This window comes from Chelonoidis abingdonii, chromosome 20 (genome assembly GCF_003597395.2).
Source record: "Chelonoidis abingdonii isolate Lonesome George chromosome 20, CheloAbing_2.0, whole genome shotgun sequence".
NCBI classification, from domain to species: Eukaryota; Metazoa; Chordata; order Testudines; family Testudinidae; genus Chelonoidis; species Chelonoidis abingdonii.
The window spans coordinates 16,954,723-16,978,997 of NC_133788.1; the positions used below are offsets into that span (position 1 = coordinate 16,954,723).

Below are 24,275 nucleotides of genomic sequence, written 5' to 3' on the forward strand. Positions count from 1 at the left end.
AGGAGTTGAACTGCCATGGCCGAGGCTGTAACATGACTCTCTAATATGGTTCTATAAGTATGCTGTCCCGTTAGAACATGATGACTCTAGCAGTGCCAGACAATAGTGCATTAGCACAGGGAGATTTTTACAGAATTTTTGAAAGTACCCAGCAGCTTCCATTGAGAACATTTAAAAATGTGTCTGTTTCATTGAGTAGCTCTTCTGAAAGTCTGGCCTATAGTTTAGAGTGGATGGTCTCAGCTGGGGAGCTATATCAATCACCTCCTACCAGTCTCATCAAGGAGTGCTATATTGAGTCTGAAGACTGGGGCTTACAGCCAGAGCCCCACCGCCTCCAAGTGTGGGAGAGGTGAGAGATGGAGAAACTCGAACCTTGGTTGCCTCTCAGAGAGACTGGAGGAGGGGAGGAAGGAGATCCCAAGCCTGGATGGTAGGGCTCTGGCTGTCTGCCTCCCAGGTGTGCATGGCCCTTCTGCATGCCCCCCAGCCATCTGGGATTGACAGCCAGAGCTCTTCCTGCCCCGCCCTAAAAAGCACACAGCTCAGTTCCCCTTTCCCGCCATTTCCATGCCTCCCTGGGGAGGCCTACCCCTTACTTTAGACCAGCAGTGCTCAAACTATCCAAAAAATTATCTGAAATCCCACCATTAAAAAAGGTGATCATTTTTGTGGGCCATCAGGTCACTCTTCATACTGTTAGAGATTTCACTGCTCACTTTTAAATGGGGCATGCTTCTGTTTTGCTAAAGCATTTTATAAACTTTGACTCAAATTCACCACCACCCTCCGAATCCGTGGAGTTGTGCCCCCTTATGACAGCAGTGAATTTGGCCCTCCAAGACAAGGAGATAATGGACGTAACTGGGACACCCTTGGTGCTGTCCCCCCTCCCCACCTTCTCCAGCTAGGTCCCATGGAAATGTACATGGAAGACCATGTCATTTTTCCCTGTTGACACTAGATGTCACAGTTCTTCCGTCACAGTAACCTGAGTGTGAGACAGAATCTCTAATTCAACCTTTTTGTGAAGCACTTGCCAGCATCCTTTCCATTGCATGTGCGAAGATTTGGCCAGGTGTGTTACAGGACAGAACTAAGTAAAGGGCTGGAGGAACCTCTGTGCAGCAGCTCCAGGTGTTGTTTGGTGAAACAGAGAGATAGCTAATGAATTTCGTGCAGGGAAGGCTTAATAGTTAAACTGTTTTTATGCTCTGTGGATTCTATTTTGTTGCCTTGCATTCCCCTCCCTTATGGCAAGGCTTAGGGTCTTAAAACCTCAGAGCTCAAACACGTATAGTAATCATGAAAGAACTTGGGTTGCATGATTACAAGGTCTGTAAAATAGCACAGGGTTGGAAGGGGAATGGAATAAGTTTGTGTGTGTTTCCATTCATCCTCCCCCCATATTTGTTTTATGGCAGTAACTGCAATTCTGTGTATTTCAGAACTCCTCCCCTTGATAAGCCTTGGGAACGAGTCCTGTATAAAGGCTCTTGGAGACTGTACACAGGGAACCTGGGCAATTCTTTCTGTTGTACTCATTGGAAACCATTCTCGTGCAGCTGTTCGTTAGGTGAGCCTCCTGCCACAGAGTACCTTAGGCCCCATTGGCACTCTGATACCTGTTGATAATAGCGTAAGGACCAGAGTGGAACAGCCTTTTTTTGTTGAGAACTGTAGAATGCTGTTTTACTGAAAGAGGAGTTTCTCGAAATGTGGAGTGGGATGCATGAATTTGAAAGAACAAACTTCCTGACCTGGGTTCCTGAGCACTGGTGAAAGCAAATTTTTTTTTTCTTTCCCTTTTTATGTACCTGGAACATTTAATGTGTCTGTAAATTAATAACGGGTGTGAAGAGTAGACTTATTTAGTGGGTCCTTTTTAAATCCATGTTAGGATTATAATGAATGGTGGGGCACATGCATATAACACTGGAATATGGCATTCTGAGCACAAAATGGCACTGTTCAACAGCAGTTCATATGGTTAAAAGCAGATGCCTCATAGCAACTCACATTGCCGAGATCAGTTAATCCTCTGTGCTGATCAATTACTTCAGCATGCTATTTCTCAGACATAGCTTCATAGACAACAGTAACTTCTGTAACCCTCATTTTATAAAAGGGGCGTGTGTGTGTGTGTGTGTGTGTGTGTGAGAGAGAGAGTGCCAGTAGTTTAAGGTTTGAAAGCTTAGCATTCTAAACATCAGTTTTCAGATGCTTATAACCTACTAAAATGTATTTTTGAGCTGGAATGTCTCATGTTTGGTCTTAGCCAGGAGGTTAATTTTTGGAAAATCAATTCAGCTATTTTTGAGTTACCAGTATTGGAAAAACAGAATTTTTCCAGTGGTTAAGGTAAGTGTTTTAGATGCTTTTATACAGTTAAGCACTACTCTGGGCAATGCTTAATGCTATTCAAAAATACAGAAGAAAAAATGTTTTTTTCCTATGCTGCCCTTCCTATAAGGTTAGTTTTGCAAAGTTTTATACTTATACCTCATCTCCCACATTATATATATTTATTCTCTCCCCCCCCCCCCAAAAAAAAAAAAGATAACGCCTACTACTGCTGACGTTTATTCTTTAGCTCAAGCAGTAGAAGTCTGTTCTATGGACCAGAAGTTTCAGATGCTGTTGCTGACCCATGTAGGGGGTCATGGTTGCACCCAGTGCAATTTCTGTGGGTTATTTTCCCCTTCAGCCTTTATTACTGAAAAAACAACACAACCCCGCCACGTTCAGTATTCATTCTGTGCACTGAAGGCCTGTTCCAGCACCCACTGGAGACAATAGACACTGGTTCAGGCCCTGAATAAGGCAGAGGTTGCATTGGGAAAAAAAAGTTCTGATGATGTAATTAAGAACTGCATCACAATATATCTGCATGAGGAAGAAGAATGAAGGTTGCATGGGTAACCTTTATTCTGGTATTTCCTAACTTTTGAGAGCTTGACTCTGAAATCTATAAATTTCCTTTTTGGTATAGTTTTTGTGTGATATAATATGTAATGCACATCTGTACATGCACGTATAGACGTGCATATAAAACGCACATATATACATAGAATAGAATGGGAGATGAGATGTGATGTGATTTGTGTAACCATGAAGATTCTGAGGGAAATGCTGTATATTAATTGTCAGCAAACTTTTTAAAAAACCATCAGCCCTGGTAGGGACATTTTCAGAGAGCCGTGTCCAGCTTTCCAAATTTAAAAATAAATTAAGCGTGGTAAAAAGTACATGTGATCGAACGTCATCTTTGTGCGGAGAGAAATAGAGTGAAATAACACGATTGCCATGGCTCATAAACGCCAGTGTTGATGAATAACAAGCTGTTCTAGTTTACATTAGATTTTGTGTCAACTACATTTTCTTGAGGAATTACTGAACATGGTAGAAAGGGTCTTGCAGCTTCCCCCTAGGGTCCCTACCATTTGCATCCATGTCCCATCACTTCTTGTATCTGCTGTGCTACTGTGAGGGAGAATGGAATCATAGTTTCTTCCCGTTCCCTTTGGTATCTTGTTGTCAACAGCTCTGACTGCCACTGGCAGTCAATTTGTAACTGAATCAGTGTGTATATTACTGTTCACATTGATAGCACAATTAATGTTGAAGTCAATTTTGGTGTTAATTTTAGGTCATGATTAGTGTTGACACTGTGTGTCAAACTAATGACATTTTAGCATCATGAAAATGAACATTGGTTAATATCACGTTTTTACTATCTACTAACGGTTACATTAAGCCAAGATCTCCTGGGAGAGGGTGTGTATAAAATTATATATATAAAACATGTGCGTGTAATATATATGTGTAATGGTATTCTGGATTGCTGGTGTTACTCAGGGAGCAAATGACATCTAAGCACTGCATCCTAATCACAGTTCGGAATACCAGAAATAATGATCACTTCTGATCGGAGGCTGTGAATAATTCATCTGGTTTGATTTTCACGTTCTGTCCAGTGATACTTTTCAAACCAAATGTGTTTCTGCAGAAGAATAATGGCCCCACTTCTTATGGAAATACTGTGGCACAAATCATTGCATCAACATAAAAACAGTTAAGTAAGACGGTTCTTGTTTTTATTTTTTTTTCCCCCTCCTGCTCTCTCTCTCGCTCTTTTGTGTGCTGGGGATCGAAGTGTGGCAAGACAAGCGCTTCCAAACTGCTGTGGCTGTTTTCAAGATCCTATTTTTAAAGCACCACCCCTCGCCATCACCCTGTGATTGTTCTGGCAGCACTCTTGGGTGATTAGCTCAGCCTGCCTAATTAACCTATGAACTCTCCCTTTTTGGCCTGCCGCTGTTAAGTTAAAAACCACATTTTTTTTCTCTAAAATAGAACGCATTCCCCTCCTACCCATAAATTTAAACAGCATATGAGCCTTTCAAAGAAAAAAAATTCCTTGGCTGTGCCCTGTGTTTTTTATTACTTGCCAACTAACACTGATGACAGTATGTGTTGGAGAATCAAAAAGAGATGTGAAATAGTGTAGTGGCACATTTGTGGGTTTTTTTTTTATAGCATATGTTTGTTTCTGACTTTTTCATTATAAAACTATTTTCAAGAGTATATATAGTTAGTTGGATATGAAAATTCTTTGTACCCTAGTTAAATAACACTACAGCAGCGGGGCAAAGAGAATTTAAGATAAGGATGTGCATTAGAGGCAAAATCGCAGGTTGGGAAGCAAATCCAGTGCTTCTGTTCTAAGTTGTATAGGTAGGAAGTTTTTTGAGTGTGGAGGCTTCTATTCTAATATACAGAAATAACTGAGTTGATCTTACATCCAGGGAGGCAGCATGATCTTGAGGATGGAGCACGGGACTGACAATTAGGACTCTTGGTTGGAATCCGGCTCTGACACTGGCCCACTGAAAGAGCCGGAGCAAGACAATTAATTCCTCTGTTCCTCAGTTTACCCATCTGTAAATGTGAAAAGCGCATTATGAGCCTGTCGTAGTGTGCGTGATCCTGTTTCCCTCTTTTGACTGGCTACCGGGAGGATTAAGGACCTAGTCTTACTGAAAGCTAACAAAGCTGCTCCTGTAGCTTAAGTGGTTTTGTGCTTGGGTGTTGATGCTGAAGATTCCAGGTTTCATCCCTGCTAATGACCTTAGTCTGGTGGTAGCCAGAGCAGCCGTGGTTTGTTACACTAGGGTAGATATCTGTGCAAAATATTAGTATTTTGTGTGTCTTCTCTTGGAAGACGTTTACAGTGCAATTTGTGCCATTTTTAAGAAAATAAAATAAAAGGGAGTCTGGGCAAATGTCTCCCCAGAATTAAAACTGGGATTCCTGCCTTATTTGGCGTGGAGGTTGGCCTCAGAACTTTTTGCGAAGTGCCCACTTCAAGTTTCTAGTTATGACTTTAATAAGAAAATAAGGATTTTTTCTTCTGTCTGAAATATAATGGAGGATTGAACTGATCTGTGGCCAAACATGTGTTTTATTAAACTACCTGTGAGAGGGATGCCCTCTTGGGCAGCCCACAGTATCTTCGGGCTAATCCTGAAGTCCTTAACTCAGTGCTTACTCATTTTGATGCTGATGATTTATTGTAAGTTTGCCCATCCTAAGTGCCAAATCCTGAGCTACGTAAATTCAGCCCGTGACCGCTCTCCCTGTAATTGTGAGGCCAGGAGGACAAAGATGATCAGTTGCAAGGTTTGGGGGTGGGAGTGGTTGCTGCTGAAATTAAAAAGGGAAATGCTATGGCTGCCTGGATTTATTTTTGATCAATAAGCCTGCCCTTTGGGCTACTGGTAAGTTGTCCATGTGATCCTTCCTGAGGCTCAGAGGTCTTTGGGTTGGTCAGCAGCTGCAGCGACTTGTTGTATAGCATTAAGGCTTTCCATTAATTTAGCAACAAGATTGGTATTTGAGCAAAACATCCAGCTGACCTTTTGGGGTTTATGCTCCTGTCTCTGCAACTGATGCATATCTCTTGCCTCTAAATACTCTGCAGTTTGATGCTGAAACGTACCTGTACATCAGCAAATATTCAGAAACAACAACATAATTACCCACCTCTTGCCACCAGTGCCATATCATTTAAAATTAGAGTGAATGAAATGGCGCCCATAGGAAGGTGCACAGAAAGCTCCAACATTCTGTTCACCTGCAATCCCAGCTATTGAAAGGGAGAAGGGAAAGGAGCTTTCAGATAGCTCTGATGTTTTTGGATAGCTGCCTGCATTTTCTCCAGTGATCCTTTGATTAATTTCTCTGTCAGGCTTTTTTTAAAATGAAACTATTACAGTGTATCTTATTGCAGACGTTGATTGGATCTTGTCTGTGTATTGTGCCCATTTTGATTTGTATTAAACAGCACATATCTGTCTGCTGCTTCTCCCCCACCCATCCCACCTCCCTTCTAGTTCATAATGCTCAGAATCCCAAGTATCAGCAATGAGAGCTTCACCCATACTGATTGCAAAGGATGTGCAATCGGCTTGAGGAATGCGTACTCAGCTTGTGATCCTTGGGCCCGCCGAGACTGGGTGAAGCATGTGGCTTTCAGGGCTAGGCTGCTATTTACATCTGTTAATGGCGCTCCTTGATGGCCTGCTCCCTAGTGCGATCATAAACAGAGGCCAAGATGCGAGAGAGATGCAGGCTCCAGAAGTTGCTCATCTCCATTAGGCAGGACCCGGAGAGATCATCTGGTGATCTAAAAAAAGAAAAATACTCCAATAAAAACACATTATTTATACAGGTCAGCTTGAAAAATCTGACTGAAGGCGAAAGAGGCTGCAGCGGTGTCTGTGGAAAGCAAGGGGACAGAGACACAGAAATGCATGAGAAGGGTGGAAAACAAAAGTAGAGATAGTTGAGAAATAAAGGGATTAAAGCAGAGAGGCAACGAGAGATGGAAAGGAGCAGATGAGTGTTATAGGCCAGGAGTCATTCTGAAATGTGATTGACTGGGTGGCCCTGAAGAGATGGCAGGGACTCGTGAAAACAAGCCACACTGAGACAGAATGCTTTAACTAACCCCATGTCCTCTGTGACACAGAATAAGCTCAGCAAGAAGAGAGAAGGATCTTGTAGGACGTGTCTCGAAGCGATGGTAAATCCCTGAATGGATTGCCTAGAATAGATGGTAAAGGGAGAAACAGTGCTACTGAATGTCTTGGGTGGGAAAAATGTAGCGACACGAGGAAATGTGTTCCAGTGGCTGTGGTGGCAAGTTGAGGACTGGTTTTGCAGTCCTTACTCTCAGTGAAGAATGCATATTGGGAACCTTATTGAGATCGTGTATCACAGTGCTGTACTTTGTGGGTCCTCGCATACCATGCACAATTTTGAATCAAGTGAGAGCATGGAGGCAGAAATCCATCTATTAGTATTGAAATATTTATATTTGAAACTTTTTCCCCCCTTTGTGTGACCACAGATTGGCATGGTGGCTTGGAAGATTACCCTCAAGAGTCCCGAGTGCCCAGATGGCCGTGATATCATAGTCATTGGCAATGACATTACGTACCGAATAGGGTCCTTTGGGCCCCAAGAGGACCTGCTGTTCCTTAGGGTTTCTGAACTTGCTCGAACAGAGGGTATCCCACGAATTTATGTGGCTGCCAACAGTGGAGCGAGGATTGGTTTGGCTGAGGAGATTCGTCACATGTTTCATGTTGCCTGGGAAGATCCTGATAACCCGTATAAAGTAAGTAGATGCTCGATCTTGGAGGCAGTGTGCAATAGCAGAACTATGGGATGTAGCACAGGCTAGTCTTAGATTTACAGTAGCTAGTCTGTCTTCACGGAGGTGAGCTAAAGCTCTGCCAGACATTTAGGCCCAAAGTTAGCCTTGGTACTGGCTCACTAATTAGCAGAGTTATACCAAGGAAGAATTCAGACCCAATTTTCAGAGGTTCTGGGTATCCTTGACCTCCGCTGGAGCTGCAGGTGCTGAAAACCCCCTATTATTACCCCTTCTGGGTAAATACCTCTCTTGAAAAGGTTTCTTTTTTGGGGGTGGGTCACAGGAGGAATTCATTGATGAGAATGAGTAAAACTAATTATTTGTCCCCACAGGGTTATAAATACTTGTACCTAACTCCTCAAGATTATAAGAAAGTCAGTGCCCTGAACTCTGTTCATTGTGAGCATGTGGAGGATGAAGGAGAATCCAGGTAAACTGCTGGGTCTAATTTTGCTTCACTTTATATATGAGGGACACCTGTCACTTCCTTGTCTGTTTTCTTTTGTCTAGTCACCAGGACATCCTATAGTGCCCAGTCTCATAACACATTTTGTCCCATTATTACATATGGATTGTAGAGCTAGAACAGGATAAAATGTTGTATCATGAAACATCTTGAAATGCCCTATCAAATGGAGCGGACCAAATAATATTTGTATTGCACTAGTGCCTAGGAGCCCCTAGCGTGGAGCAGGGCCCCAGTGTGCTAGGCACTGTATAAACACAAAACACAGAGATGGTCCTGCCCCCAAAGAGTTTACAGTCTGAGTAAGGGAAGTGCCTTCTCGGTTGGAAACACGTAGTGACAAGAGAACCCACTCAAGTGAATTTTTAACCCATTTTCATTCTGTGCCATGGGGTGCAGCTGCAGAAGTGTCCTTTCCAAAAGGTTCAATTTCCCACATGCACATCTATTCTAGATAGCACCTACCTCTTCCACCTGCCCCCAGTGAGAGCACTCTTACAGGGGGCACCGCAAGTGTTGAGAATAAGAAAGGAGACACTGAGATTCTTAATGTGAGGCCTGGAGCTGGAAGGAGGGGGATATGTTTGGAGAGAAATATGAGGTTTGCAGACAGATGGATGGGCTGTAAAAGAACAGGAAGGAGAAAGGAGCTTGGGAGCAGGAATTAGAGAGAGAGGCAGGCCTCAATTCAGAGATGCACTTAAGCACATGCTTAAGTTCTTTTCTGAATCAGAGCCTCATGGAACAGAGAGAGGAAGAGATGGAGGTGGGAGATAGGACTGGAGAAGGAAAGACATGAAAGAGGAGAGTAAAGAGAAGGTAGGAGCCTAATTATAATTTCTCATTCTCTCCCAGTTTTTTTCTTTTGGTCCCATTCCCTTCATTCCTTGCCCCTTTCCCCATAACCAGCTAGATCTCCTAATCTGCAGAGACAACCAAGGAATATTTCTCACTGGAGCTGACTTCAGTGTTGCCTCGTATGTTTGTCAGTAATCTGTGCAGCTCAGTCTGCATTTCTTCCCTATGGTACTGCTTTGGCTGTCAGTGTGTAGGCCAGTTCCTTTGTATTCAGCAAGGCAATGGGTTGAGCTGGTGTATAAATCCTGGCCACTTTCTGCACACTACTGTTTGCAGCATTATTGGTATTTAGTCACTTTCCACATTCTTAGCAGTAAATTGGTTTGGCAAATGATTGGATCTTTGTCTCAAAGTCTGTATGTCTCCCCACAGGTATAAGATAACTGATATTATTGGGAAGGAAGAAGGACTTGGAGTGGAGAACCTCCGAGGCTCTGGGATGATTGCAGGAGAATCATCATTAGCCTATGAGGATATTATCACCATCAACCTGGTAATCCCCAACTGCTTTCTCTTCTTGCAACTTCATCTCCTATTTCAGCTGAAAATTTGACAGTGGAGTTCAGAATGTACATCTAGGGTCAGACCAACCGCTGGTGTAAATTGGCATAGTCCCATGGATTTAGTGGAGCTATACCAATTAACAGCAGCAGAGGATCTGGCTGCTAAAATGTTTTCTTTATGAAAAGCGAGGTGCATTTCCGAGTGTGTTTTTAAATGCATTTGATAAGCGAAGCAGCTCTAGTTTGACTTAGTGGTCTGTTCAGTTAACAAGCTATTGCTTTTTTTATTTTGTTTTGTTTTATAAAACACATTCATCATTCATTTTTAAATGAAATCTTAGGTTCTGGAGCACAGTTCTGCACTAAGGGGTGGATTCTGTGGCCACAGAATATACAGGGGCCTGAAGTAAACACATCAGACTGCCTAGGTCGATGCATTTTTGGAGTACGATAGGATATGATGCAAATGTGATTTGTATTTGTAGGTAACATGTCGGGCAATTGGAATTGGGGCCTATCTTGTCCGGCTAGGACAGAGGACAATCCAAGTAGAGAACTCCCATATAATCCTGACTGGAGCTGGAGCCCTCAACAAAGTAAGTTCAGTGCATCAGAATTCAGTTTTGATCATGCTTTTTGGTGTGGACTGTGTGAAATGAATGTATGCTTCTGGGGGACGAGCCTCTTCTCACACAACCCACCCCCAGTACAGTTGACATGGTTTGGCCCATTAGTTGTCTGCAGAAAAGTCACTGACTGTATGGATCAGGGAGACTGAATTCCCTTCTCAATCCTATGGACAGTGCCTGCAGTCCAGGGCTGAGTCATAGGGCAGTATGTGGGATGCTTGCATTACTGCTGCCTGTGCTGCACCTGTTTTGTGGCTAGAGTAGTTCAGTCTCCAGGAGTGTCACTTTTGCACCTAAATTCACGTAAAGAAAATAAAATTGAATGTGATTTTTAGGATTGATGCTGTATTTGGGCTGAGAGAATGTGTCCTCTCCAGACCATAATCTTCTACAATGTTGCCATTGCCTGCCGGAATCCAGTCCATATTTTCCATAGACAGCATTCTGCTACATGGCAGTTCCTGTTTGGGGTGTGCTCTGGCTCAGGTTTTCTCTGTCACTGTCTTGCTTGTGAGTCTGTTCTTGGCTGCTGTCTGTGCGTGCACAGTGGGCAGAATGTTGAAACTGAACAGGTATGTCTAAAATGCATTCCCCCAATAGGGCTGAGGAAATGTAATAGTTAGAGGTTTGCAAACCTCTCCAGTTTTTTCTGTTCATAAAATTAGTCCATTTGAGCAATTTTTTGTTTAATTGAAACTCATGGTGATTTTTTACAAGGATGACCCAGTTAATAAAAAAAAAATCAGACATAATGTAACCAGTGACTATACTGGTCAAAGAGATACTGACCCATATAGAAAGGCTTTGTACTCAGTCTTCCATTGACTTCAGTGGCCTCATGTTAGGTTGCCCATCATGTTCTAGCTCAGGGGTAGGCAACCTATAGCATGCGTGCTGATTTTCAATGGCATTCCCACTCGCCAGGTCCTGGCCACCAGTCCGGGGGGCTCTGCATTTTAATTTAATTTTAAATGAAGCTTCTTAAACATTTTAAAAACCTTGTTTACTTTACGTACAACAATAGTTTAGTTATATATTATAGACTTATAGAAAGAGACCTTCTGAAAATGTTAAAATGTATTACCGGCACGCGAAACCTTAAATTAGAGTGAATAAATGCAGACTCGGCACACCATTTCTGAAAGGTTGCCAACCACTGTTCTAGCTGAAGAAAAGCCTATGTTGTATAACTGATACATTAGGTACTCTAAAGGTACATTAGGGGAAGGTCATGAGAATCTGAGTCCCTTGATCAAGAGGGCCCAGTCATGGAGGAGCAGGTGAACCCTTTATGATGTTGCACTCTATATGATTTTAGAAAAATATGCTAATGAGTGTGAATATACTGTAATTGGAATATGCTTCATGCAAAAGGTCTCTTGTACAAATTACAAATCTTATAATCTACTGAATGTGTTCATCCTATTTGTATGACTGTATCGTTCTCATACCTGAAACTAGAAATATGAAATATAACTCTGAGGGCCTATTGTAATTATGCCAAGTGTGGGCCATTTGTTTGGAATCTTGATGGCTCCCATTAACCAGGACAACTGACTGTAGATGGCTCTGTTTTACTTGTAAGTCTTCCTGTAAGTATACCTGTGTGCTGGCAAGTGGGTAATGAAGTCTTACAGTGACATGTGATCATGTCACCTGAGCTGGAATCCAGGGGTGGGGAGTTAAGAGCAAGCCTTTGGCCTGCACCTGCCTCAGTGGCCAACCACAACACCAAAGTCTAGCCCCTTCTTTCAAGAGCCAGGTGCAGTGTAAAGGGGAGTGGAGGCCCACCTGCTACTCTGGGTCCTGACCCAGGGACCCTCTAGTGGCAGCCTCTCTCTACCCTCCTTCGCTCCCCTCTTGTCCACCTGTTTTCCCTGGGCCACTTCCCCTTTGGCCCTGTGCACCTTCTTAACCCTTTTAGCAGGGGCTGCAGCCTGGCAAGTAACTGGGCTAGAGCTCTCCTCTGCTCCCTCAGAGCCTGTCCAGCACTGCTCTGTCCAAGGTGCTAGCTCCTTAACTCAGGAGCCAGTCCTCCTCCCTTGCTAGTCAGGGAGTGATTCCCTTCTCCCCTGCTGGGCAGCCTTTATATAGGACCTAGCCCGGCCCTGATTGGCTACCTCTCCCTTTGCCCTGATTGGCTCTTCACAGGCCTTTGCTGATTGGCTGGTGGCCTGCACAGCCTCTCTGGCCTGTTCCAGCCCTTTTTCTGAGGGGGTAAGGCAGCCGCCCCACCACAGGGTGGTAATCATGAGAAATCCCCTAGCTACCACATGGCTTGTGTTTCTTCCCAAGAGATGATTTTCCCTCCCTGCTGCCCCAGCTCCATTAATATCATAACCCCAACTCCCAGCCCATAACCCAACATGAGCCACGGCCACTCTGCTGTTGTTCCTCCCATTGAGGGCTTTGTTTACGTGGATGTGAGGATTGTGCAGGCCTGAGTGTCTCTCTCCATTGTGCAGCTTCGTGTTTGGATGTTCTACAGCGCCTGGGGTGGATGCGCTTGAGCACAAGCGGCGTTTCAGTATTTCAAGGCATGTCTGGCAAATAATGGCAACTAAAAGGAAAATAGGCTTTCATTGGATAATTTGGCTCTGCAGAGAATTAAGCAGTGTTCCTGTCACCTCTGGGACACCCCAGCCTGAGCAAGCCCTTATTCAGGCACACCACTGTAGGAGCGAGGGGCGTTTTAAGATCCCTTTAAAAAAAATGAGCAAATTTGGTGCTCGCTGAAGTGGCATATGGTCCCTGGTTCTAGCATTTGATACAGGCTGGTGCTGTGCAAACTGCCCCAAGTGACACTGCCAATGCACTTAGCCCTCATCATCTGTTCTAGTCTATCTAGGTTCTTATACTGCACCCATCACCATGTTATCTGAACACTTGGTAGTTAAGTGTCTCTCCTTGTTACTCCACTCCAGTGGATCCCACCACTCTGGCAGTAGTAAAGGTGTACCTGAAACTAAACCATGTATCTGAACACTCCTGGCTTTTGGGAGGCTTGGATGCTAGACTCGCACCTGAATTTGGTGCAGTGTGACTCCCTGATAACCATGAGCCTACGCTCCCATCTCTGCTGTTCCAGTCATGGGCCTCTTGAACGGGGACAGCTGTGTGTGTGAGCTACATGGGACGTGGATAAATGTCCACTGGGGCTTACTGAGATGACCAAACCCATTCCACTTGAGATTTTAAGCAGGGTTTGAACTAAGAGTCAAAGGCTAATTCTCTTAAATCACTGTGCCACCAGAGCAGTGGCTGTTTTAGATTTATGCTCAGTATCCCACTTCTTATGTGCAGAAGAGAGAAACAGTTTGCCCTTGAATTCCAGAGGGAGAATTCATTTGAATTTTCCTTTGGCTGATAGGCCGTGCGTCCATTAGCCAGGGACTGATTAAACAGTATCTTCTCTTGTAGCAATGGAGAAGCTACTTTGTGGCATGAAGTATCCTGTTTGTTTTTATCTTTGCTTATATAAAACTCTAGAAAGATATTTATATCAGTTTTAGTTTTGCCTGTCAGTGATAAGCAAATGAGACTTACTGATGCTGCTTATGTGGAATGGCTGGATTGAGGAGTGCCCTCTGGAGCAAAAACAAAGCATTTCCTTATGAGAGTTACAGTAAAAGATTTACATTATCCATTGCTCCAGTTGGGAGAGCTAGTGATTAAGGAATTGAAGTGCTCATGTACATTGGTGACTGACACCAACATAAGAACCTAGATAGATTAAAAAGACGCTGCTTCTTTGCATTACAGCTGGGAGTGAAAATTTTTCAAGAAAGAATTACTTACATTTGCCTATGTCTTTTTGCTATCAACTATCAGCCACGTATTGCTGGAGATTTGGGACAAAATTTATAGTCCTAACTTACATGCTAGTGTTTTTGTTGGTGATGTTGGAGATAAGTTACTTATATGCACTCGTGTGTACACACACACTCTCTCTCTCTCTCTTTCTCTCTCTCTGTTATCAAAATGTCTTCTTTCTCTCCTGGCTCTAAATGTTCACTTTGCTTCTTGGGTAATAAGCTGCATATGGAGATTCCCACAGACATGGAAGTGGCTTGGCTTCCAGAGAAGCAGTGTTTTTGTCTGGAAAGTTGTTTAATTTGATTCTTGCTACAAAACGTTAGGATCTTTTTCATTACAAAAAAATTGTGAAAAATAAAACACTCTACCTCATCTGTTGCTGATCTTGTTCGTTTTAATTAGGTAGAGCCAGCCCCAGGGGTTGAGTGTAGAGGGAAAGGTCTAGCTGCCAAAAGCAGGCTGCAGCCTATAACTTAGACAATGGGCTGAAATAAATTATCATTTTTAGCTGAAGGGAATGATCAGTTCTGGAGGTTATCTAATCATGTGCTGGCTGCTTTGCTATGTCCGTGTCAGTGCTCTGTAAGTATGGAGTCAAATCACCATAAGACACCAGATTTCGTGCAGATTCATTAAGGATGCTATCAACCTCTTCGCCTACCAGATGTGAAAAGGAAACTGTACCACAGCTTCTCATCGTCTCTCTCTTCCCCCTGCCCTCGCATCATGATGAATCTGCCTTTGTTTACAGCCCAGACTCATGTGCATATGAAACATATGATGGTATAAAATGGGAAGGATGGTGTGTGTGGGGATTCTAGGGCCATGTCTTTCCTGTACCCCCTTTTGTTTTCCCCATCAGCAGGCAGTGGGGAGGTGGAAATGACATTTTATTCCGTGTGTGTGTGTGTTTTGAGCCCATTGACCCCCCTGAAAATTGAAATAATGATAATGCGCATCTCCTGACTGCATCAAAGTATCAGCACATCAAAAGCCAGGAGGCATGAAATGCAAATGATAAAGTGAAAGCAGATGGATTGTGCATGATCGCCTGATGCCCAATGAATTTTAAAAGGTGCCAGTTCACATGGGGAGAAGGGCTGAAATAAACACGTTATCCCTGCAATTTTTTTTTTGTTCTTGCCGCTCACTCCTGACAATATTTTTTTCACACTTCAGCGAGCACCCACTCCATCTCTCTCTCTCTCTCTCTCTCTCTCTCTCTCTCTCTCCTTTCTCTGTCTACCTCGCACACGTCTCGGGTCATGTCGCTGCAGCTCCGTTGGAAATAATAAGATATAAACCACGAGGTTGTTATTTGCATAGAAATAGCATGGAGCCCCAGGCAGCATGGGAGAAGGACACAGAGATCATTTGTCTAAAATTTTAATGAAAACTTTTGCTGAGGTAGATTTTTTTTTTAACTTTTCCTTCCTCCCAACCATCCCTCCCCCCACCTTCCTTTCCTTGTCACTGGCCTAACATGGTGCGATTTCAAATGAGATAGATAACATGCTGTCTGTCCTACTGGTGGAATGCAGTAACATGTAAATTTCAATTTGTTTCCCTTTTAATAGCAGTAAGGCTGAAGAGCCTTGCCATCCTAATTTAATGCATTGCATGCATGGCTCAAGCCTTTATAACAGCCCTCCATTTCAGTACACACCTGATGTTCCCAGTCATTAGCTGACCTGTTTATAATTAGTTTGCATCTCTGTGTTTTTGTTTTTCTTCTAATGAGTTTCTCAGCATTTTGATTGTACATCACTGTTTACGTTAACAAAACAGTGAGGTCTTAGCTATGGACTTTGGTTTGGACGGGATGTGTGTGTTAATAGAGACTAAGCTGGGGTTTGAGAATTGGGCCGAGACTTTCAAAAGTGACTAGTGATTTGAAATGCCTTAGTTAGTGGGGTACATGCCTTGGGACACCTTAAGGGGCACTGATTTTCACTGGGAGGGTGCTCAGTGTTTTCTGAAACCTTTGGTTTCTAGAAGCTGTGGCAATGGGGACTAGGAGTAGAGAGTCAATTGGGCAGGAATGTGAACAGGTGTACTGAATTATGCAACATCCAGGGTGGGAACATTAGCAATTGCCATAATGCATCACACCAATGATCCATCTAGTCCAGGATCCCATCTCCCACCAGAGTCAGTACCCCATAGTAGAGAACTGTGGAATAATCTGCCTATAGAGAAAGTTTCTTCTGGACTCCCATCACTTAGAAGCTGGCTTGTGCCCTGAAGCCTGAGAGACGTATATCCCTTTCAGAGATGAGAATAAAAAGATTAGAACTTTGGGCTTTCTCTATATGAATACATTTAATCTTTTTTTTTTTTTTTTTTTTTTTTAAACCATTGACTTTTTTGCTGAAAGCTAGACCTATGTGAACTGTAGCCCTTTAACGTGGGAGGAAGGGGCGGTGTTCATGTCAACTTTACTTGCTTCTGATCTATGTGACGTCTGCTCCTCAACTTACCCCAGCTGGCAATCTGGCCCTTAAATTCTGTTTCTAGTTCTGCCACTGATTCACTGTGTGACCCCAGGGAAATTGGAATGTTTGCGTAGTAGTGGTCACAAAACCAGAGGGTCTTTTGAAAGCAAACATTTTAAAACAACTCAGGGTTCTCCAGGAATATTTGCAACGGCTGACTGTTCAGTGGACAGATGATACCTTGACATGGATGTGTTGTGCTTGAAGTGGTCAGTGCCTGGTAACATACTGTGTGCTCACAGCTACTATAGAGTGAATCATTAGTCTGTGGCTGGTTAAGTTGTTGTAGTCATCACATGATTTTTTTTTTTTTAAACTGTCTTTGGTCCAGTCTTCCTAGATTGTTTCCTTCCATCACTGGCATTTCTCCTTACTTCCAAGAAGGGAGGATGGAATGACAGTGCTCTGCTCCATATATCCTTACAAATAACTTAAGTTCTAGGAGTCCCCTTGTTACAACAATGGCTAAAACGCGCCTCCCTGCCCTCGAAGGTGCACCTCTTCCTTTTGAAGTTCTTCGCTTGTCTGTTTCCCTTATCGTATTTGCTTATACCAGACCTATCCCGATCACAGAGGGCAGTAGATGGCCCTAAGAGGGAAGCAAAGAAACCACAAGACCTTTTTCCAAAGAAAAATGCTCCTTTTACTTTGAGGCATGTTGATACTTTTCCCTTGTAAGGAAAGGTTCCTGAGCCTGGAAAACAAGAGTGCAGAGAGACCTTAGCACAGTCTTCCCTGGAACTCATAATAAATGCTGAACTTGACTAATAGTGAACATTGCAAAAGCACCACAGTGCACATTTCAGCCCATTGAGTGCCCAGTTTCAAGGGCCCCAGAACTGAAATAACAGAAGGGTGGGAGAATTGCTGGTCTCAAATGCAGTGATTGGCAGAGCAGTGTGGGGGAGTCTTGAGAATGTCTGCTTGGGCTGGGCATAACCCATTCCCTGAATTCACTCAATTAAAATAATCAACATGAATTGCTGAAACTGAAGTAAGTTCTGTTCACATACAAAAGATAAGGGACAGTAGAAAAAAATGGCCTCTTATTCTGCAATTTTATTACATGCTTTCAATGATGTTTAGGATAGTCCCTAAATTATGGTATAGTTATAGAGAAAATTAAAAAAAGCACTTATATTTAGTTTCTAGCAAGAGCAGGATTCAGGTATATGGAGATTCATTGGGTACTAGATTAATAAAATGGCTTTTCATCTCTGGACATCCTAACACAAATCTCTCTAATGTTACATACAGCTCCATGAGCGGCGCACTTAGCAGCTTTGGGTTTTTTTGCACTGTGGAATGCGTGCAGATATGTTGAGTCACCTGCATGCCAAAGGAGTTCCCAGTGAGTAGAGCAATGACCAAGAAATTTTGCAGTATTCGTATTGTCTGGCTAAATACCTGGAAATGCTCGTTATACTTATCAGGCTAGTGAACTTGTGTGGCAGCACCTCCTAATGGCCATTATCAGACCTGCTTGCTTGTATATCATAGGCCTTATTTACTAATAATTAGTAGAGATTCTCTTTTACAATCTCTAATAGTTATTAGTAGTTCTGGAGGAGAATCTGGATTCTGTCCCCATCAAATTCCAAGTGCTCTAGTGGGCCAAGGATCTGATACATTCTTTTCTTTTCGCTGAATATCATGTGTGCGCGCACAAATAGTTTTGTTTGTTTATTTTAACAAGTGCTAATCTCATTGGTGTGGTCTGTCCTGAAGATCCAAAATTTAATTTGATTTCTATTATTTTAAAAGAAAGAAGTTAACTACTAGGCTGGTGTAGCAGCTTTTACCTGGCCAATATAACCTGCTGTCAGCAGGTGTCAGTACATAGGTGTAAGGAGGATGGAATGGACAGTCAGAAACAAAGCAAATGTGAAATGTTTAAAACAAAACAAAATTGAAAATCAGGACGGAGGGTCAGAAGATCTGGGCCTTAGATCCATTTCTGCCACTGACTTGCTGCGTGACCTTGGCTATGTCATTGAACCTTTCTGCACAATAGGGACAACAAGACATTTACCCAATTTGCAGGAGGGGTCGACAGCTTAATTCATTAATATTTGTTTGTAAAGTACATTTTGCTCCTCAGATGGACGGTGCTACACACATGAGATCATTATTTAGAGTTACATGGAGGGAGCACCTGCCAGCCCTGCTGCATTTACAGTCCAGCCAACATTTTGCATATTCCTCCAGCTTTATGGGTCTTTGTTACTTGGCTGTGAAAATTCACTCCAAGACTGAACTGTGCCTACAAGTACTTGGCCTGGGAATGATCTTACTTTGAGTATCTGTTCAGATGCTGCATTTTACAGCTGGAAAAGTCCAATAATCACCCCCAACAAATTAAAAACAAGCAGTTTCTGAGCATGCCGATTTGTTTGGATTTTTCTTCAACTCCAATTAAAAAGGCTGTTGGGGTGCAGGAGAGAAATTAATGGAAACTTTACAGTTTGCTAATTCACAATTTGCATTTTGAATATCTTAGAAATAAACTTAAAAAGAGAGAAGAATGGCACTGCATGTCCGATGACCTTTCTTGAATGCAGCTTTTATTAACACAGACACAGTGCACGGGCATGGCAAAGCTATTAACATGATAGGTATCATATTGTGTCATGATAGGGTAGTATATGTGTCAATCATGTGCCTTAGAATGAGTCCCTGGGGACTTGTTGATACAATGGGACATAATAGCTCTGAGGATTGGTTTGACAATCTGCATTTTAAAAAAAAAATCCCTAACAACCCCTTTGCATACATCCATAAGGGAATATCCTTGCATTTTAGACTCATCTCTGAATTGTCCGAACTTTGGTGGGTTGACGTCAAACCAGTGTTGTTGTTTCCATGTAGTTTTGTGAAGTTTAATTTGTGGAAGTCTAGGGCAATAGATTTAAGATAACACAAGATAGCTTTATCTGGTGGTCTCAGTCCCCATACCATGGGGTAATTGACGGTCTCTGCTGAGGAGGGGCCTGGAACTGGGTTAACAGATGGTGTTGGCTGTCAAGACTGGCAGAACTTTGTGGGAGGCCAGGACTTGAATCGCTGAGTGAGCTCTGGGTCAGGATTTGAGAGGAATAGGTTGAACTGCTCTTCCGGTGCTATGCCCACACAAAGGTGTAGCAGGTCAGGACTGAGGTTCGTTGGCAGAGCTGTGCAGGGAGAAAAAGGAAGTTTACACTGTCTGTCTTGTACCAGTGCTCAATCTTTCAGTATCACAAGCACTCTTACTTACCCTCCAATTCCACAGTGTGAAAAAAAATAAAAGCCCCATTGGATACACTGTTAGTTTAGGGGAGAGCGGGGTTTGGTTTGGTTTGATTTTTTTGCTTTAAAATATGGACTGTGCAAACCTCTTTTCCAGAAAAACGAGGCAGGTATGTCTTGGTGTCTGCTCAAGTTGACTCCAGTCTTGGGATTAGATCAAAGCAATCATGTGAGAGCAATCATGTGAGTTAGAACAGCAAGTGCCATCCCTGTCATTCAAAGAAGCATTATAATTATTAATGCATGATATGAATCTTTCTGTAGTGGCGCAGCAAGACTATTAGATGGATACGTATGGGCGCAGTGTGTTTTGAGAATGCTAATCAAAGAGGGCCTAAGAAATGTCAAACGGAAATTGACACTCCACCAGCATTAAACATTAGTCAGTACCTCTTGTGAATCTCACCAAGGTTACCCTGTTCTTGGCTCAGGGTGGTGGGGGAAGGAGGAGGGGCTGCTGGCTCTGTGTCTTGGATGGATGCATTAGAGGAGGCTGTGGGAGCAATGGAGTGATTTGCTGAGGGGAGGGAGTTTTGGTCACTCAACCATCTTGGAACAGGTGCAGAATCTCAGTGTGCTACTGAACTGCACTGTGCCTCTCCACCACAGACAGTCATTACTCTCAGCACCAGCAAAGTGAGTTTGTGTTAGGAGCCGGAATCTGAGTATAGATCAGGCAAGGGAGCCATTGTCAATTACACAGTGTTGGTGATAGGGGGAGAGAGTGTCTGATTCTTTTTAAATCACCCCTCTGAGGGCCACTGGAAGCTTTTCCTTTTTAGGTAGGTTGGGTGCATGTTGTATTGGCTCACTAGGTGTATGTTGCAGTTGTCCCCCTTGGTAACACACAGGTTCTCAGCCCTCTGCAGAGAAATGAACATAAGCAGGACAGATGCTTGGACTTCAGGCAAATGCAAGTGTTTTCAAAAAAAATAAACACCTCTCTCCATTTATTCATTTTGTTTTTAATTGCCTTGTTTTAAGTGGTTCTATTTGTATATTGTTCCCATTAGAGACGATTTACATTCCAGACATCCCATTACCAGTCCCTTTATGTTTGCTGAGGGAAGAAAGTCTAACAGATTTCTGTTGACTTTTTAATTTTCCTTTGCACAAATATCTATCACTTTTAATATGGATCTCTATTAGTATATCTGTATGTGTACAAAGCTGGGCAGATATCTGCATTTATATGTGGATGTGTATTCCCGTGAATAGGGGCTGCTCCCTCTAGCATACTGGCCCACGTTCTCTCTACCTGAATTTCCTTCTGTAGTTTCCAGTGAACATCTTGTGTAGTGTTGCTGTGCTCTTTTAACCAGTTCCAGCATTTCACCCCAGTGGTGACTGAATTACAGGGACTGGTGGCCTTCAGAGAACATCTTCACCGCAGAGTTGTGTGATTGGCACCCAGGTGTGCTGGGTGTGGGTGTGCATAGCCACACTGCAAAGCTGTACCTGAGTCATTGTCTCCTCACTGGTGCTGTACATGCGTGTTGCTAGATAGGAGCATAGCTGATGGTTCTTTGTGCTGCAGTAAGCTCAGTTACTCTGATTCTTGCTCAGTGAGTTGTGAGAGAACTTCTCTGTCTTTCTGGGCGCACGGCTATTGGTAATAGCCTGTATTCTCCCTGCAAAGTGGATGGGTTACCAACACAAGTGGAAGCGACGTCTACTCCTGACTCGAGTCAGCTGACTCGGGCTCACAGGGCTTGGGCTGTGGGGCTATAAAACTGCCATGTAGATGTTTGGGCTCGTCCTGGAGCCTGGCTCTGAGCCCCTGCGAGGGGAGAGGATCTCAAAGCCTGTGCTTCATCCCAAGCCCGAACATCTGCACTGCTATTTCTAGCCCCACAGCCTAAGTCAGCTGATCTGGGCTCTGAAATTCGGTGCCACAAGTATTTTTCTCACAGTATAGACACACCCCTGGTGTAGGTTGAAAGTGCTACCAAGTGCTGATAGAAGGGGTTTGTGCATGGACGAGGAGACTGGAAGAACAGCTCCTGAGAGAGAGCCTGAGGATACATCTATGCTGTAAAAAAAAAAAAAAAAAAAAAAACCCACCCAACCAATCTGCGGCTGCGGGTCTCAGAGCCCAGGTCAACTCGTATTATGGGCTAAAAATAGCAATGTAGACGTCCTTGCTCAGCTGGAGCCTGGGCTTCTGGTGCTATGCACCAAGGATAAATAGGCAGGATGGTGCGTCTGCCTCGCCAGTTCCTTCTTACCGCCGCACCAGAACTCTCCACTGTCCGAAGCTGATCCCTTCTCTTCTTCCTGTAATGTATATATTCAGATGTATTAGTCTTAAGTTTTTGATGCTGGTTAGTGTTTTGGTCATTTCTCAGGGACTTAGATTATGCCCAGGACACCAGGCTTCAAAAACTGCAGTCTCCTGCGCCTGGTCTTCTCTAGTCACTGACAAACACCAGCACTGCCAGAGTGAAAAGGAGAGGCAGGAAAGACCCTTCCTCTGAGAGTAAGAGATGCTCTGTCAAATATAAAACAAAATCCCCTCCGAGACATTCTAAGAGGAGAAATCCCTCCCTGACCCGTCCAAGGTGAGTCTTCACACCCAAGCCACAGGGACTTAGCAGTATCAAGTAAAACGAAACACTAGAACCTGAAGGACTGGGAACCACTGGTGCCCTCAAAAACGACCAGGTTGAAGACTCATTCATGGATGATACTGTCATGACCCTGTAACGAACTGCCATTTACCTCTACTCCGGTGACATGGAATGACAAGAGACATCCTCCAAAGGGGCTGGTGACTTTGGCTACCCGCCGTATCGGCCGGTAACAGTCGATTTCTTGGGGATCGATATATCGCGTCTCATCTAGACGCGATATATCGATTTCCCCGAACGCGCTCCCGTCGACTCCGGAACTCCACCGGAGCAAGCGACGATAGCGGAATCGACAGGGGGAGCCGCAGATGTCGATCCCGTGCCATGAGGACGCTAGGTAATTCAATCTAAGATCCTTCGACTTCAGCTAGGTTATTCACGTAGCTGAAGTTGCGTATCTTAGATCGATCCCCTCCCCTAGTGTAGATTAGCCCTTTTACTGCTCTGTGGGTCCGGGAGGATGAAGATATTCAACAATCTTCCTCATTATTGGGATCAGTCCTCACCAGAGAGAGACACTAACACCAGTGGGAATTGAGGTCTGTGAATGCAGTCTATCTCCCAACCCATCCACTAGCCACAGTTTCCCTTCAATGGGACTGATGGAGCCGGATCTGACCTTTTCATTGCTGGGACAGGCAGACGTGGTGATGGAACCAGATTCGTCTCCACTTTGAGTGATCAGCCCAGAAGGGATCAAGAATCTCCTGGAACCAAACAGGGATCAAGAATCTCCGGGCACACAAACAGGGTCTGCTTCCTCAGGACTGGTGGCACCAAATGTCTTGGACACTGCTGCAACATATTTTTGACCCCCATACTGGTCTTATTGGGGTCAATAGGACTGCTATGCATGGTACCTGGAATCCATTTGATCCAACAGGGAGTCAGACCACCTGTTTTCTGCAAGAGGTTAACCAGAATCTCTCCTCAAGCTTGAGAAAGATGAGCTGGTACTGCCGGTACCCACAGGGATATCATCCCCATCACCTGGTGAGGTGGTTGCTCCAGCCTCACTATCTCCCCCAGGTGATCGTAGACCATTTCAAGAGGTGTTATGGAGAATGGCGCAAACGCTCCTAATCTCCTCTGGAGGAGGTCCACTACTCTCAACATGAGTCCTGGATATACTACAGCCTACGGAATCCAGTTGGGTTGCACTGTCTGTGAATTAAGCTTTACTAGACCGGCAAGGTCTGTACAGCACATGGCAGTTCCCTGTGCCCCTACCGCTAAGAGGGCAGAAAAGCAATACTTCGCCCTGACTAAGGGAGTGGTGTTCTTGCTCACCCATCTTGCCTTGAACTCCTGGATGGTTCAGGCAGCCATGGAAAGATCCAGACATCGTCATCCGAGGGCCACCCTTGCAGCGAAGGCCAGGCACTGTATGGAGAGGAAGGTGTTTATCTACCAGCCCTCCGCTTAGAATCTCAAACTGTCCATCTCACCAGATACTATTTCGTCAATTACTCTGAGCTCCTGGACTTTAGGGACAAGTTGCTCAGGAGGACAGGGTTCAATTTCAAACCTTTATTAACGATAGCAAACTGGTGGCCAGACTTCATTCCTTGGATGTGAGACAAGCATTGGCATTTTTCCCGAAGAGAACAAAACAGATCAGTAAGTCATCTAGACTGCTCATTGCCATAGCAGAATGAGTACAAGGACAAGCCATATCCTCTCAGAGGACCTCTGTGGATCTCTGGCAGTATCTTCCTCTATCAGCTGGCAGGGCTTCCTCCCCTTACAGGGTGCGGGCTCCCTCCACAAAGGGACAAGCAGCCTCTATAGCATGACTTGAAGAGGTGTCCCGGCTTGAGATCTGCAGGGCAGCTACATGGAGTTCCATCCTCACATTCGCCTAACTGCC

The 24,275-nt window shown here is 43.9% G+C and overlaps 1 protein-coding gene across 4 annotated transcripts in view; it reads left to right on the forward strand.

The window, feature by feature from the left end:
- ACACA (acetyl-CoA carboxylase alpha) overlaps positions 1–24,275 on the forward strand; it is a 190,277-nt gene that overhangs the window by 102,440 nt on the left and 63,562 nt on the right. For all 4 annotated transcript variants that reach the window (XM_032779354.2, XM_032779350.2, XM_032779348.2 and 1 more), the window contains exons 42-45: positions 7,415–7,684; positions 8,056–8,153; positions 9,420–9,540; positions 10,036–10,146. In XM_032779354.2, coding sequence (XP_032635245.1) covers positions 7,415–7,684; positions 8,056–8,153; positions 9,420–9,540; positions 10,036–10,146 — 600 coding nt within the window. The remainder of the gene's footprint in view (positions 1–7,414; positions 7,685–8,055; positions 8,154–9,419; positions 9,541–10,035; positions 10,147–24,275) is intronic.